Genomic DNA, 17,925 nt, shown 5'->3' with positions numbered 1-17,925 from the left:
ATTGTAAGGATTTCAAATATTTTTTTTTTATAATTTTCGAATCAACAGTTTAGAAGTTATTCAAGAAAATAGGCATAGAATGACCATTCCCTCCCCCCTTATCTCCGAAACTACTAGGTCTAAAATTTTGAAAAAAATACATAAAATAGGTCTATACCTATAGATGACAGGAAAACCTATTAGAAATGTACAGTCAAGCGTGAGTCGGACTTAATTACAGTTAATCCGACCCCTACGGATTTTTTAAAGAGATTTCACTCACGTTTCACATAAAAAATACATTGTTAACAGTGCCGAATTACTTAGAGTAGTAGTTTTCTTAGAGTAATTGGTGATAATTTTCTGATAAGATAATAATTTTAAATATTTAACGGTCTTACCTACTTACGAGTAATTGTAAGGTCAAATTAAAAATAATGTTTAAAAAAAATGTTAAATTGAGAGCTAGCTTAAAGTTTTTTGTACTCATCGACTTTAATGGTTGAATTAATAAAGACTTTGTAACCAATAAGCAAAACAAGCACGTGCTTACGGCACCACGTTCAGGGAGGGCACCAAAATGCCAGGTTGAAAAAGGTGAACAAATTTTAAAATTAGGGACAGACACATCGTTTTTACCACACGATTTTTTTAGCTGTCCAAAAGCTAATTTGCAAAAATAATGGCGCGTAATTCTTTGGGAAACAATCGGTAGCAGTAGAAGAGTCGTGATTACATGCATAGATTCGATTTCAACCCACTCTTTTGCGGTTCGGCGTTAGGTCTTATGCGAGGCCTTCTGCCTTACGGCAAAGTTGATCTTCTGCCTTAATTACACTTGGGCGTGGATCCAAATCCAAGCTTTCCTCTTTCGCAGCTGGGCCTACTGCCTTTCTCACACTTCGCCAATTCAATTCCAAGCTCTCTGCTTTCTTGCATATTTTATGCATGAAAACAACCTCGCTGAGACCCTTAAATATCGAGCCCTATGTGAAGCTAGGCTGATAGAAAACTGTCCCATCCCTTCTCTGTATGAAATCCTGGATTCGCGCCTGGTTGGGACTAAAATTAAAATTGCGTTTTTATATCGAAAAATTTTCGCGCTCGCTTCGCTCGCGTTTTCAATTACTTTATAAGGATATATGATAAAGGTGACATTCGGGTGGCGACTGCAGCAACATTACTCTGTTGCAACGTTACTGCTGCAGTACTGTCAACTTCCGTGATAAAATGATGTGACTGATTTCCATACTAAAAGTAAAAATGTACAACTGTCTATCATATTGCGTTTTTATATCGAAAAATTTCCGCGCTCGCTTCGCTCGCGTTTCTATTACTTTCTACGCTATGATAAAGGTGACATTCGGGTGGCGACTGCAACAGCATTAGGTACTCTGTTGCAACATTACTGCTGCGGCACTGTCAATTTTCGTGATAAAATGATGTGACTGATTTCCATTCTCAGCTGTAATGCGGCAATGAACTTCTCTCAATTTACCAAAAAATCAATGTAATCTTGATGACCCTAGGGAGAGGGGGCACCTAGAAATGCTTAGGGCATCAAAATATCTTAATCCGGCACTGATTGTTAAAAATTGTGTAATATACGGAACCCTTGGAACGCGAGTCCGACTCGCACTTGGCCGGTTTTTTTAATGCTAGTGGTAAAAATAACCAGGTTTTTTTCAAATAGGTAGGTTAGGGTTATTTTTTTTGATGAACCTAAAAACGAAACTGCTCCCAGAGATAGGTAGGTTAGGGTTATTTTTTTTTGATGACCCTAAAAACGAATCTGCTCCCAGAGATAGGTAGGTTAGAGTTATTGGCTGACAGCGTTTGGTTTTTACTTGTAGTTTTTTAGATTATGCTTTAATTTTAGTGTTTTTGATATTTGTTGTATGTGAAATACCTACAAGTAACAAATATAATTACTACACTATTAACATACAGTAACAAGAAAATATTATCCTAGATATTTAAAAGAAAGAAAAGATTAATTTAAAAATATTAAAAATAGGCGATTGCGGAAGAAAACCATTGGGAAAATATGGGAACGGAGTAATTGCTACCGAGAATGAATGATTTCGGGAAATTATGGGCAACGCAAAATATGAGAACGGAGTAATTGCCTCGAAGAAAAAATGATTTTCGGAAATTATGGGCCACACTCGCGAGTCCACGAAGCTTCTTAGTTGCAGTTTACAGGTTAATTCAAAGGTAATGTTGGTTTCCTAACATAAGTAGAGTTAGACCAAGAAAAGTCTGCAGAGATTTTGACACTGGCACAAATAACATTGGCACTGTGTGTGCTGTCAAAATCTCTGCAGACTTTTCTTGGTCTAACTCTATCCACTTTTCTATACAATTAGTATGGCGACGTGTATACTTAAGGGGCATCGACCGTACACTGACATCGGGATGATATTTTTATCATGTTATTTAGTAGTCATCGTGCGTCTCGCTTGCGCCAATACATGTACGGACAAGAACCAGCGAAATGCACGATAACTAAATGACATCAGTTAGACGTCATTCTGATATCAGTGTACGTTTGAATTGGCCTGTTAGCCAAAAATTGTTTCGTATGTCCATCTGTTCTACTCTACTGGTCGCATTTCTAAACCAATTCCCGAATTTTGTAAGCAGGTTCGATAGTTAAGGTTTTAATTGTCAAATTAGATTCTCTAAATTCTTCTAAACAACGAAGCCATACATTTACTCAGTTTTAAGCTCAGCTCGCGAGGTCTACAGCTCACAGAGCCACTAGTGTATGTACACACAGCTGCAAAAGTGCACTACATATATGGAATTTATTCATGAACTGGGTATGCACTTTAACAGCTCGCTGTACCTAGAGGATAAGGCTAATCTTTATATTTCTGCAACGCCAGAGTATTTAAAAAGATAACAAAAGAAATAATCTTCTTCATCTTTCTGATTTCTGATTTGGTCCATCTCGTAGTAGGTAATGATGAAACAATAATGTTCGCGGTTTCCTCTGTTGCCAGTATTAAAAAGGACACTGATTAATTAGAGGACTTTGCGTCTATGTTAGTTACTAAAAGGATATGCTATTTATTTGAAGGATGCAATTCCTAATTATCCTTTATTTAAAAAAGAATGCTCTTAAAAAAATAAACATAAAATATATTAACTGCTAGAAAAATCATTTCTGCAGAATGGTCCTATAAACATCCGCACCAATACACCTCAATAAACAAAATGGACGCCGTCCAATACGTTGTGATCAATAAAATCACATCCCAAATGTAAAACGCTATGAATTCTTCATTCGAAATTGTGCTGACCATGTTAGGGTATTATCATTTTTAGTGCTCGCCACACTGGTATATTCAGATGGAATTTTTGATGCACTGGCTACACAGGCGCGCTGCCATTGGACGATCTGAATATTGTATGAACCAATCACAGTGTTGCGCTTAGCGCTGCATTCCAATTTCAAATGTTGAAGGCGGGAAATCGTTGGCTACATAGTAACGGCTGTTTTGCAATGTAATAGGGTTATTTGTTACAAAATCAAACGTAATTTCATCGCGTCCAAGTGACATTTGGCTCTTGCGGCGTACGCTGGATGCTATGCCGATAATTTGATATTCTAGGCCAGAATTTTAATGCGCTGAGGTATGCGTCCGCTGTTTTCTAAAATTGGATGTTTGCGTGTAAGTTGAATATCGATAGCTAACAAATACTTAATACCTAAGTACTAGGATACCTAATAAATAGTTATGTAGTCATGTGCCCCCTATCTTCAAGTGTTCTAATAGGTTGTCATGTTCTTAGGCTAAATGCTCCACTGTTGATCAGTAAACAATAATACCATCTTTATGCTAATTGCAGGTGCTATTGACTACGACAAAGTGGTACATTTAGTCTAAAAACGACACATTTATGAGACATATCGATATATCGTAAGAAACTGGAGTTGAATTTTCTTTGTTAAGAGCCCTATAATTCTGGTTTTTATCTTGAAATAGAGTCGTTTATAAGTATGTCAAAACTGTGTAACCTAACCACTAAATATACTTAATGCATTATTGACTTATTAGTATTACCTAGGTCTAATTTTAGGCTACTTTCGATTCTGGTTACTCAATTTTGAGCGTCATTGCCTCGTGTGGTCTAACATTATTTAGACATCTTCAAATTTAATGTAATTTACCTACTTAAAAGCCCATCAACGTGCACACTAGCGCCACTGCTAAATAATCGTGATTATGTAAAATTAACGACAGGTATTTAAAAAAGGGGGCCGCTACGTACTGTATTGTGTATTTAAGTACCTTTTGAATACATCAAACTAGTTTTTATGTTGCTGGATTCGTCAATTCGTCAGGGACAAATGGGCAGCAATGGAGGAGGCCTTTACCCACTAGGGATTCATTAGTAACAACACATATTATAAGTCATAGTTTTATTTTAAATTTTTTATGTAAACACGTTACAATGAATAAAGGGCTTTTTTATTTTTATTTTTTTTTAAATACTAATTAAGGTCATCATTTTAAAAGCAATAATGCATTAAGTATATTTAGTGGTTAGGTTACACAGTTTTGACATACTTATAAACGACTCTATTTTCAAGATAAAAACCAGAATTATAACTTTTTTTTTGCAAATTCTATATACCTACACTTGAAAACAATGAAAACTGCCACTTTGGATATCATTTCCGTACAAAATTACCCGTATTTATTGCTTGAGTGTATAACATTTCCTATTGCAAATCAGAAAAGTTACGTAATACAGATTGCCTCCGCATTACTTCTCGTTCTAATCAGGTTTTGACGAATAATGTTGAGTATTGTGGCAATCGACATGTAACTAATGATGTTAGTTACCTATTCAAATTAGATGTTGCATGCAATGACCAGTGCGGAATAATTTATTAGAATAATACCTAAATTTATGCGCTAACGGATTTGATCAGAACGCATTTGATTGCCGTGCGTTCGCGTTTGCGTTATGTCTATTATTGTATGGGATTTTGAACAGCGCGCCAAGCGGGACGTTTTGGAAACTCAAAATCCCATAAAAATTACACTTAACGCAAACGCGTAGGTACGTCACGCTATCGAATGTTTACAGTAGGGGTACAGAATATTTTAGCTTTAATGTTCAAAATACTGTTTTTAACGGAAATTTAAAACGCTGAAATCATTTAGAGACTAAAAGGTAAATCTATGAAATCTACGTATTACGCTACGGGCACACAACGCAAGCGATATGACATGTGACATATTACTCCATAGATTACAAACGGCGTGTTAAGTGGTAGCTAAACTAACTATGCACATGTCGAAGAAAATTGAGTAAACTCCCCCCTTTAATTTACCATCATTGGCCCCTGAAAATCACCACTACTGCCTTTAGTTAAGTTAAATGGGCCAATCCGGGCCAATCATTGGAGTTAGGACGATATTAGCACAGTTTACAAGGAAGAATGAGAAAACAAAACAGTAAACATTATGAAACATTCCGTAGAGCAAATCTCTGGTGTCGTCACAAGCAGCCATTGTCCACACAAAGCCTCGTTGTGGCCTTGTCGATTGTCTTGCGTTTGCGCATCGCATATTTCATTGTCACGTGTGCGGACTGCGGACCACAGACTAAGTACAATGTATAATGTCAAATTATTGAATTCAGAAATAATATGTGATTGCGTAAATTATTTATTTTTATAATACATAGTAATTATATTCTGATAATAATCACCCACCGTATCTCCTTAATACCTGCATCCTTTCGTATTTTCCAGTCCTAAATTTCTAAACGAACCTTACGTTTTGTTACATTCGAGCGCCGTTATTAATATTTTATATTCTACTCGTATAGGAGATGTGACTATATACCTAAGCACATTATTCGAAAACTGTCAAATCTACAGATGTAGTGTATAATTGTTTTCCATCGTACGTTCTCGGAAACTTTCGTATATATTTGTCATGCTACTTCAATCGACCTCAGTAGTTTTTGCGCCGAGAATGACTGACTGAAATAGCAAAACACGTTCGTACGTTTCCATAAAAATACGATGGAAATTAATTATGCACTACAACTCTATAAAGTGCCGTCGATAATCGTTTGATTTTATTTCCCATTTTGACATTTGTATTTGTTAGAAAGCGGCCAAAATATTATAACACTTAGCCAAACCGTCAACTACATAATTCAACCATAACTTCTAACAAACCATCTGAGTTAGGCTATGAAGGGGCTTAATAAGTAGTACAATAGGGCTTCTTGATTAATGATAACATCTAATTCATTCGTAATTGCTATAAATAACTGTTGTGTTATGAATAAATGCTCAAGTATGTTTATTATTTCTTAATACAATATAATAGACGCAATTCATTAGCATAATGTTGTGACTTACTTTTGCATTTTTCGAGTCCAGTTTCGAGTTTTAAAAGAACTCTAAGGTTAAAAACTTGAGTGTTAAGGAAGTCTCCAAAGAATAACTAATTACTAACACTGGTGACGTGGTGACATTAGGTGCAGGTAATAGTACTATTAGAAAAACAACGATATTCACACTATAGGACATACAAGATTTTTTGTCTTTTTCGTACGTGGGTTTTAGACAAATTGCACATTAAACCTTGAAATTCCGCTATGTCAACGCCTTCTGTAGGTATTTTTGTTCCGCCATGTGTGGGCTTCATTGTCTTAGGGCAACCTGTATGAGTCGTGGGCTGTTCAGAGAGCACACATACAATTAAACAAACTTATCTACTTACCTTTACCGAATTTTTAGTAATTTTTTTGGAGATCGATTTTATCTGCCGTATACATCAGAACCAAGATTTAGACCCTCGATTTTTGACCACGACACACATATGTAAAGTTAATTTGAATGTAAAGAATTATGAATACAATTAAGAATTAAATACAATATTATAGTCGGTCGTTGCCACAGTACAAACAATACATTGTAACCTTAATCTCCAACTCCTAATTGTTACATCCATCTTTGTTTTCACCCACAATACTTTTACTCTATTACTCATAAAAAATAATCACATACTAACGCTTTACAAATTAATATCAATATTTTAAAAGCAAAACGCATTGTTACTAAAACCAAGTACCGCCTTTGAATTGCTTTTAAAACGACTTAACGACAGTCAAATCTTCGTATGTCTTTCCCCAAGATATGATGCCATAGCGCGGTCGGCGCTTACGACACCCAGAATACAAATTGTACTAAAGTTTTGGTAAAAAGGACGTAAGAGCGCGCTTACTTCCTTTTTGTTTAAGACTTGTAACTTTTTAGAATTGAGTTATTACAGTCATCGCTCAAGACAATCATAAATAAGATATTCACATTAACTAATGTTTCACGTCTCTCATAATTTGGAGCAGTTACAATGTGCTCTGGAAATATATATCACTACAAATTACTGTTGGACCATTGTTTAAGTTTTTAGTGGTGTGTGGTGCAAGATGTAAGCTGAGGGCGGGAGAGTATGTTACGGGAAATAAGTCGCTGAAGATGAATAGATTGACTGATGAAAATGAATATTTGCATTCGTACTTAAGTGTCATAATATAATACAATTTAGTTGATTTTTTAAAGCCATCGGCTAAACTAACAGCCATGGATTAGGTTATAAAATCATTATTTTTTTAACGAATTTTGGTTAGAATGGAATAGAACAAAAATCGGAACTGTGTTTTTATAGGAAATCATGAGTAAATCTAAATATCTCTGAGTATGGCAGTAATATAAAATACGATATGCCATGCAATTATAAATATTTCAACTTCGAATCGTCTGGTGATAACCAAAACTCACAAATTACAAAAAAATCATTAAACAAAAATCAACCTTATTTTAGTAATAATATGGTTCACTATGGCTATGAACTTGCGGTGGTAATTAGTGTGTTTTGGTTGTCACCTGACGGAATATTAATTTAAACAAAGACTGAAAAATGTATATATCTATAAAACAGATTGTACACTATGATATTGTACTATAAGTACAAGTCTGATAATAATAGTTCCAAAAATATAAAGGCAAATCTTTCCGCTGCCAACAAGGCCCCAGCCTACGCTTGAAGGAGATAGATGGCCGCATTAAGCCACGTCTTAATCCTCGCGGTGGCGATTAGGCGTTTAATTGCGCCCGGGGGCCGCGGCGTCTCTTTTCTGATGGTGGGCCTCTACTGACCATAAATTCTGGGGTTAATTGTGCTATGACCATATTTTCATAGATGGACAGTTTTCGCGTGTTTTGGCCACTCTTTTAATGATTTACGTAAGATGTATTGGGATAACTTTGAAAGCGGGGTAATTTTGAAAATTGAAATTTATACATATTTAATTACACAAACGGGTCTACCGCGATATATGCGAGTCTTTCCGTGACCATAGCTGGTGCAACTCAGCTGAAACGTCGGAATTAAAGGTAAAAACAATGAAATTATATCGCGGTAGACCCGTTTGTGTAATTAAATATGTGTACAAAACGCGAGAGTTTAAAGTGTTATATTTCAAATATATCCTTCACGATAAGCACTTTTGATTGTAGCAACAGTAAGCAAGATGCATTGGCAAGCGCTGCAGTAGCACAAGTGTTGCCAAAGTATAGTACTTCTGTTATAGTCATTTTCAAAATTATCCCGCTGACGAAATTACCCCAATGTGTCTCAATATGGATATGGATATGTGGCATGACAATGTGACGTTTTGAATTAAATTGTAAGAAATCTTTCTATATCTTAATTTTGATATGGTAACATAGCGGTTGAGGGTTTATATATGTCGCTTCATAAATCTCATCTGTAGAGCACAGGCAGTTATTGAAATTAGAGATTATTTATTTTACTCGTTACTTAGGAATGTTCCTAAGTAATACAAAATATAAACAAACAATGTATCCCATAGTAACTGCGAATAATCAACACAAAAGCTATTAATTATGAGATAGCCGATAACAGCAAACACAAATATTGACACAGATCATGCTGACATCGCCTTAACCTCTCCTATAATCACCTCTAAAGCTTATCTAAATTTATTGTGAACAATAACCATCATAACCTGAACTATAGGCTAGTATGAATTGCTTAGGGTCAAGGCTCAAATTACTGTGGTTATATGTTATCTTTTGTGGAACTATGCGATGAGGATGTTTTAAATTCCGGTTATATTACTATATGCCTATTATGAATCACTGTTTTTTGCATTCATTTCCGTTTTTTTTGCTGCTCTTAAAAATTTTGTTTGCTCTTTTCAAAAAACTTAAGTACCTATAAATTTTATGAGTAGGTAAGTAAATGTGTGGAAAGAAAATGGAATGTCCAAAGTCCTTCTGCACTGTATATAATAGAGGCCTGCAAACTAGTTCGCCGGCATGTAAATAAATTTCCTGCAAAAAAATTACTTTAATAGCGACAGACTAAACTCAATGTTAAGGGGGAGGCCTATGTTCAGCAGTGGACGTCTTATGGCTGAGATGATGATGATGAAACTCAATGTTTGCTCACGACATCCGGGCTCCTGTTGCTACGACAGCAATCTGCTAAAGTGTTCAATACGTTGCCCGCCGAAATTAAGTCACTCAACGACTTGAAATTTGTGACAGAACTTAAAAAATTGTCATTGAGTTATGCCCAGAGCTTAAGTGAATATTATAATATAAACGGTTAGTTCATAAGTATGTAAGTAAATATGTAGCTACACCCACTGGGTAAAATTGTATTGATTCTCACTTTATTGCCTAACATCAACACGTACACATACAATATATGGCTTATGAATAAAATAATAATGTCCACGCTAGCAAATGATAAATATAGTTGGTCAAGCAGATCTTGTCAGTAGAAAAAGGCGGCAAATTTGAAAAATGTAGGCGCGAAGGGATATCGTCTCATAGAAAATTTGAATTTCGCTCCTTTTTCTACTGACAAGATTTGCTTGACCATCTATAATTGAAGTATTTATTTATGGTTTAAATTAGTACCTATTGGTAAACTAATTATAGGACTCAAGTCTTTTGAGTCCTCTGCTTTAAGACTCGACTCAGTTTTTCAGACTCGTATAATAAAGTCGAAACTCGACTTCTTTTCAACTTAATAGATACTCGAGCTACAGTTACACCCTGAGGGCTAGAAGTGGCAAAGTATTGGCAGACAAAAATTTAGTTTTAAGAAGTTTGATCCGTTTACACGAAAAGAAGAAGAAGATACTCGAGTCTTTTGTAGAGACTTGAGTCGTTCTCAGAGAACTTTAATTTTTTTTACAAAAACAAAACAAAAATAATGCATTGCTTCCTCGCAAAGAGCACGTGTCAGGTACACCATAAAATAATGCTTTTTATGGTGTACGTGTATGGTTGTTTATTTTGTTTAAAACCTGGATTTAACATTTTGTATAGGATCATTGCGTCTGTTCACCGTCAAGTGCCTCTTTCCGTCCACGGCGTAATAGTTGCCACAAATAATTGTGTATATTTATCTCTTATATCGAAATTATACGCAATTCTTGAAATTATACGAAATATGAAAAGGGAAATTTACTATACTCGTAGATCATCAATTTTTATTAGTTGCAAGTTATAAACGTACTCAACTCTACTCTCCCCTAAACGTTACTAAGTGTGTAACACGTTTGTCACAAGACAAATTACGTAAAAAGATCCAAGATATCCAACTTCCCACAGCTAAAACTAAACAGCAACCAACATGAGACAATTAAGCATATAAATTTAAACAATTAAGACAACGTAACACGTTTTTACATTAAATTAACTAAATGGTCCTCTCGGCTCGGACTGAGAGTTTCAGGAAACATAGTGAACAATAAACTAGGTTGTTTTGTTACTGTGTTATTTTAGAAATAGCCGTAATGGTGAAGAATGTTGTAACACACAATTACGGTTAGGCAGCATTTACATATTAAGTGTTATAATTCTTTGAGGTTTAAATTGTGCTTCGAGTTTATTTAGAAATCGTTGACACTGTCAATGTCAGTGACTCGTGGTAAGGGAATACCGGGTGTGGCCTGTAATACGAGCAAAAACTGTAACTGTAGGCTGTACTCCTCATACTGACCAACATTTGTTCAGCAACTTTTAAAAATAACTTGTGGTCTGATTTTTAATACACTTTAAAGTTTATTCTAAGACGCAATGTATTGCGAATTTTGTTATGTTTAAGGCGTGACAAGCAAGCAACGTCAATCACAAATGATATGGCATGGCGATGGCGTCCATTGAAGATAATATTTATTTTGTATGAAAAATAGGAAGACTTCATAATTTTTAAAAGTTGTTGAACAAAAGTGTCACCGTTTGAGGAGTACAATCTATGTTTTATAACTTGGTCAAGCAAATCTTGTCAGTAGAAAAAGGCGGCAAATTTGAAAAATGTAGGCGGGAAGGGATATCGTCTCATAGAAAATTTGAATTTCGCGCCTTTTTCTACTGACAAGATTTGCTTGACCATCTATAATTATTTGCTCGTGTTACAGGCCACACCCGGCAGATGGCGTAACGAAAACTATATTCAGATTCGAATCCCTGTGAAATAGAGAGTTTAAAGGGGTCCACTGATTAACAGTCCGCCGGACGGTATCGGCGTGTCAGTTGTTCGGAACTGTCAAAATTTTGTTCTAACTGACAGGCCGGTACCGTCCGGCGGACTGTTAATCAGTGGGCCCCTTAAGAAATATTGAAAACTGGATTATAAATCAATCGCCACGCCAGTATAAGAGTTTCACCATATCAACTACAATGTGTTCACAAAGTTTCCGTTGCATCTCCTAATCTTTGTAACTGCATCAGCTATTAAAGCAACTTTATGCTATGATTATAATAGTTGCTTAAGTGAAAGCTTAGGTCGAAGCGTTTAAATACATACTTAAACCGTCGTTGATTACATTTGCATTATGTATACTTTTTAACGGACATATTCTTGCAGTATTTGACGTCAAACTGCGCGCTGTAAAGTAAAGGAGATCGTCGATTTTCTTAGGCGTTTGGGCCTACTCGCAAATTGAACGTATACATGTAATATATATAGGAATCGTTATAATTGCTGATCATGATGATAAAAACAAAATCACGAAATATAACGGGAATTTTGAGAAATACTGCAATAAAAACTTGAACATGACAAGAAAAACTTTTATATACAAAAGCGTATAAGTACTACTCACACTATTCTGTAAAAGTGTTTTGACTTTTTAAAAGAAAATAGACAAAGTCTGACATGTAAATGAAACTGAAATCGTATCCGCGTTCAATAAAAAGTTATATTTTGATCTTATTCGGAAGTTCATTGTTACTTCTACGGAGAGTGAACAGATTCATTTTAAATCTTCTTTCATTGAAGTAAGGTTTATTTAAGGTTGGCGTTACTTGAAAATATTTGACAGATTGTTAAAAATGGTTGCGTTTAGTTAAATAAAAGTAGCATGATATCGTCGTATTCTGAATTCGTTTAAATCTCCAAACTGTGTAACTAAATAAAAAGTCAAATTACTATATTTCTTAACTACTTATTTTAGGCATTTTTACAGTAATTTACAGGAATTTAAAAGTAGGTATATATTAAATAAATAATGAATGACACTAATAATATTTTGAATAGTATCGAAACACACTTATGTCAACTATGACTTATGGCTACCCACCTTATAGTTTAATGCAATGAGATTTTATAACTCCTTAGTGAAAAAACCTCACGGTTTGTGTGAATTTGAGCGTTATGTCAATGCTAATAAAGATGTTGATGACGGCAAGGCTTTTGTTAATATATTATACATTGATTTACGGAAATTAATAATATAATGTCTTTTAATTATATATTTCTAATTCCCGTTTCATTTTTACTCAATATTATAAAGGAAATGCGCCAAAATACCACCGATTCAACTCCGGTGCTGATCAAGGGAAACCAGATCGAACAAGTGGCGAGCTTTTGCTATCTGAGCAGTATTGTCGACCAGAGTGGAGGAACGGAAGCTGACATTGAAGCTCGAATAAACAAAGCCCGAGCTGCATTCAGCCAGCTTAAACCTGTGTGGAACTCCTCTATCCTAACGAGAAGAACTAAAGTGAGGATCTTCAACTCTAATGTAAAGGCCGTGCTACTGTACGGGTGCGAAACCTGGTTTGTCCGCAAAGACCTAATGACAAAACTCCAAGTGTTTGTGAACAAATGCTTAAGGCAAATCCTATACGTATCTTTTGGCCTGACTGGATCACAAACGCTCACTTATGGAGAATAACCGGGCAAGCACCCGTATACAAGGAGATCCAGACGCGGAAATGGCATTGGGTTGGGCATATCCTCAGGAAACCTGACACCCACCTATCCAAAATGGCCCTGATCTGGAAGATGCCCGGAAAACGGAAACATGGTCGCCCTAAATCTACTTGGCGCCGTTCTGTGGAGCAAGAGCTGGGTGTATTGGGGATGGGGTGGGAGGAGGCTACCCAAGCTGCCCAGGACCGGAGTCAATGGAAGGAAAAGATTCGAGCCCTACACCCCAGCAGGGGGTAACAGGATGGAAAGAAGATATCTTTTTCAGTAATAAAATGCGTATATAATTACTGTAATAGTCTGTACCATATACGTGATGGTTTACTCTGGGCCCAAAATCGACGATCTCCCATTCGATAACGTCGTGACGTACGTACGCGTTTACGTTAAGTGTCATTTTGATGTTTTGAGTTTGCAAAATGTCCCGCTTGGTGCGCTGTTCTGAATCCCATACAAAAATAGACGTAAAGCAAACGCGTTGAGTCTCGACACTATACGTAATTGTTGAGCTCTTACCAAGACTATAGTTATTCTAGTTCTTTGTACACTATAACACTATCAGTTTCTAATTTTGCCAAATATTTGAGCCTGTCAGTTCCGCCATATTGTATTATCACCAACTATATCCTGTCACCATCATGCTACTATGCGACCATTGACCAACCAAATAGCTATAAAAGGCCAGTTAACTGGCGTTTAGCGGTTTTATAGTGGGCTTGCGGTGGTCGCACTCTTAACATTGTTTTTAATGAGTAGTATAATGGTCAATTAAACAGTGTAACGACTGCTGAGAATAGTCGCATACTGTGAGGACTTATACGTGTTTCTATGTTACTAACTTGACTGAACTCCAGTGTAATTTGCCCTGTGTTTATATATAGTTGTCATTGATTTAGAAGCCGTTCTTAAATTGGACATTTGAGGTAAAGAGATGGGAATACCATGAGTGCTATTAGGACGTTGAAATAATTTGAAACGTCTTATAAACCCGCAAGACGCGTGGATTTCCAGTCACTTTTTACACGAAAATCCTTGTTTAAAAAGGGTTATATCCCTTCGTGTTAGTAACATTTAAGCCCTTTTTAGATTGGATCATAATTTTAGCGTGACAACAAGTTGGAACATTTCCTTAAATATGCGGAAGCTATTGAGTTTACTGAAGGGGCTATTGAAAATGCTTTAGTTATTTATTATGTTGCTAGTGAATCTGTGATATTAGTACTTAACTATGTAGCAGACAGATGACACGCTCTTTAATTAAATCACAAGGGGGTACGTGTACGTAATTGTTTCCAGTCTTAACTTTAAGTGGTAACCTATATTTTCTGCGAAATATATGATTGTATAGAATAGAAATAAGAGTTGTCAATAAAAGTGCTCTTAAATCATGGAACTATTAGAAGGCATTTCATAGAACTCTTTAAATAGTTTCTTCTTCTTCGTCGAGTATGCTATGCGCCCACTTTTGGGCAGACTTTTCTCTAATTTTCCTTAAATTCCTACACGTTGCTATTAATTTAAGATTTCTAAGCTTAGAAAGTAGATACAAAATAAACTTCCCAATTAATGCCATTGTATTGCCATTTACGACCAGAATGTACATAATACCATCCATTAAACATGTAATAATCAAGTCGTTATTCAGCATTACGGCTGAATGACTTACTTCCTAGATGGCACGTAATTGTAAACAAAGTGAGACAAAACACCGGATAACATGGATACGAAGGTGACTGATAATGTGGAAATTAATTAGTCTATCATTGTTGGCCGTTAGATAACTGTAAATGCGGAATAACCTAGCTATATACGAGCTATGACTCGTATTATGTGCGATTTCTAATGCATATTATGTTACCGCAGGTTTTTTCCCTGACATGAAGTCAGGTAGGACTAAGTTGTATTTGGTATAGGATAGGTACTTATACATATAATTTGAGTCGCTTCTACGTCACAAAACAAACTGCATAATTATTATTTACGAAGGTTGGTAATCAAATTATTATCTAGAATCATCTTTTTTGTCTGTCTGACCTTATTCTAAGAAAGAGCGCAATTAACACGTACCGTAAGATTTGAAGACTCGGATTTTGCTGTTAAATACTTCTTTCGAGCTATAATAGAATGTCCATAGTGTACCTATATCCAAATAAAGTGGAAATCAAACTTACTTGTTCTGCTTAACAGGCGTAGTCGACGGCGTAGGCCTCTTCTCCTCTTTAATAGTACTATTGTTCATTTTAGACGTCAACCTCTTCAGCACGTCATCCATCGACCGCTTATGCGGGTTCCCGAGCGACAGCGCGCTATTATGATTCAGCAATGAATTGTTATTATTGCAAAGACCCAATTTAGCTTCAGCACCAGGACTGCTACATTCGGAGGAGCCGCGGCGTCTAGCTTGAAGATCATTGACTTGGTGAAGACTTAAAAAAGAGGAGGGGACTAGAAGGTTATTTGTCATTTCTAAGCTTTGCTCGAATCTTTGTTTCTTGCTCGGTCTCTCTTCTTCGAACTGATCCTCCTCGCTGATGGAACTTCTGGTGGAAGAACTTGGAGAGAACTTGTAGTAGGTCTGGTCCTCCTCCTGGGTGTCCGGGAAGTCCAGGGGAGCCGGGCCGGCTTCGGGCTTGTCCGTGTCGGCGGCACCTTCTTGCAATTTCGACGGAGGTGACTTTCGTTTAGATGACATGTTTCTGGAAAGATGGAGAAGGATTTGGTTAGTTAAATATGTGTTGTTTCAAATATAAAGTATGACCACATTGCCTAAGCCTTCATTTTTCATCTGCCCGGGCCTTGATGAAAACATATCGTGTGACACCTCGATGTATTCAGTAACTTTTCGTATGTTACTGTAAAATTTTGGCTGTTCAAAACAAAAACTTAATGTCGACGTTCCTATCATACCTAAGCTGAATGTAGTGATTTAAATCAATAGTATTAGAACATATTATTTGAATTTGTTTTGTTTTAAAATCGAACGAAATAATTAAATATCATTGTAGGTAGTTAGTACTCGTATTAGGACGGTAGGACGTACGCTAGGAGGTTTAAGCATACCAAAGATTGACTCCCCCTTACGTCTCGTCTTAGGTACTGATTCATTGGTGGTACCTAAGACCAGCAAATCCGAATTAAACACTATCACTACAAACACCCAAAGACAATCCACCAAATCTACTTATCCGCAATCAGTCAAGACGGCTTGATTACAAACGCAAGCATATCGTTCAAACGCTTATCCAAAACCCGGGTCAGACGTCAAACGTTTCCCCACACTATGATCCCCAAAACGGTTTACGTTTATGCATAGCCGATATACGCTTAGGGCATTTCGGTTTTGGATTACTGGCAGTTCGAAAACAGCTGATATCAGCTGTAGGGTATTGGGGGTTAGGATATTATGGAGTTGAAGTGTGGGGGAGTCTCAAACTCGCTTCGTTAAAGCATCTAATTGGGTATCGCTAATTGCACTGCCTTTGGACTTAAGGTGTCCTCTATGTAAGTCTGGGGCGTGACGTTTAGGTGAGACTGTTTGGCGTTTATTTTAGGGTGGGTTAACCAACTAGTTTGTTTATTTATCTCTGTCTGAATATAGCGGACAAAAAGTGAACATAGGCGTATATTCGTATAAGCCTTACTATAATATGCATCTGTAGCATATACATATAACTCTCTTAACTCAAATTCCGTAACGTAGGATATGAAAATCCGACCATAACGATTTTCATAGAAGACTATTTTAACATGCCTAAAACTGTAACTGTCAGCTTATTAGAAAGAGAATGAGTCTTTCGAATAAACTGACTTTGGAAATCTCATTTTTAGTCTCCGAGATACATACGTCGGTCGGATTTCAAAATGTTAATATTATATTATATATACTTGCTGTAAGTTTAAGTATAGCTATGTTTCATTGTTATGTAATCAACTTTAACAGTTTATTTGTTCAAATCAAAACGAGCGTCTGCGAAGTTCCTGCACTTCGCAAATTGGATAAACGAAGTACAAATAACGAGTTTAACTTCGTTTCTTATCTAGATGCTCAAAGTACAGTCGCCACCATATACAGGGTGTCCCAAACTTATGGGACATGAAGGGGAAGTACCTTAAATATCGTAGATAGTGTATTTTGCTCAAAGAAGACTTTTTGTAATTAATTTTTAAAAGTTAGTAATTCTGCATTCATAGATTTTCTAAAAATTACTTGCTTCGAACCGACTTAAATGTAAAAAAAAAAAATCGCCCTACTTTTATGATGCCAATCGAAAGAATAGCTAAAAAATAATAACTCTGCTTAAGTAACATTGTATTTTAAAAGAAAGGAACAACGTAAAATTAATCATTTTATTCAAATTAAAAACATACATGAAACTGCCGTAGTCAATTAAGTGGGTATTTTTTTTTGTAAATTAATTAATTAAATGCTCAAAATGTGATCCCTCTTGTCTTACGCAAATCGCCAATCTTTTAATGAGTCCGCTGCCTGTAGATTTTCTTATCATTTTATGGTGAACACTCGATGTGATATGGCACAATTCTGTTTGCAACTCGCCTACGTTCTCGTATCGCTTTTTGTATAGCATATCTTTCACGTATCCCTAAGAAGAAATAATTCACCATAAAATGATAAGATCTACAGGCAGCGGAC

At 36.1% G+C, this 17,925-nt stretch overlaps 1 protein-coding gene across 1 annotated transcript in view; it reads right to left on the bottom strand.

The window, feature by feature from the left end:
• The window catches only part of LOC134794963 (transcription factor egl-13), a 313,114-nt gene that overhangs the window by 120,477 nt on the left and 174,712 nt on the right, over nt 1-17,925 (bottom strand). The window contains exon 2 of the mRNA XM_063766836.1: nt 15,446-15,970. Within this exon, the coding sequence (XP_063622906.1) occupies nt 15,446-15,966 (521 nt within the window). The 5' untranslated portion in view covers nt 15,967-15,970. The remainder of the gene's footprint in view (nt 1-15,445; nt 15,971-17,925) is intronic.

This window comes from Cydia splendana, chromosome 11, assembly GCF_910591565.1.
Source record: "Cydia splendana chromosome 11, ilCydSple1.2, whole genome shotgun sequence".
In the NCBI taxonomy this organism is placed as follows: Eukaryota; Metazoa; Arthropoda; class Insecta; order Lepidoptera; family Tortricidae; genus Cydia; species Cydia splendana.
Note: the sequence above shows the minus strand (reverse complement) of the source record. Positions and strands in the feature narration are given on the sequence as shown.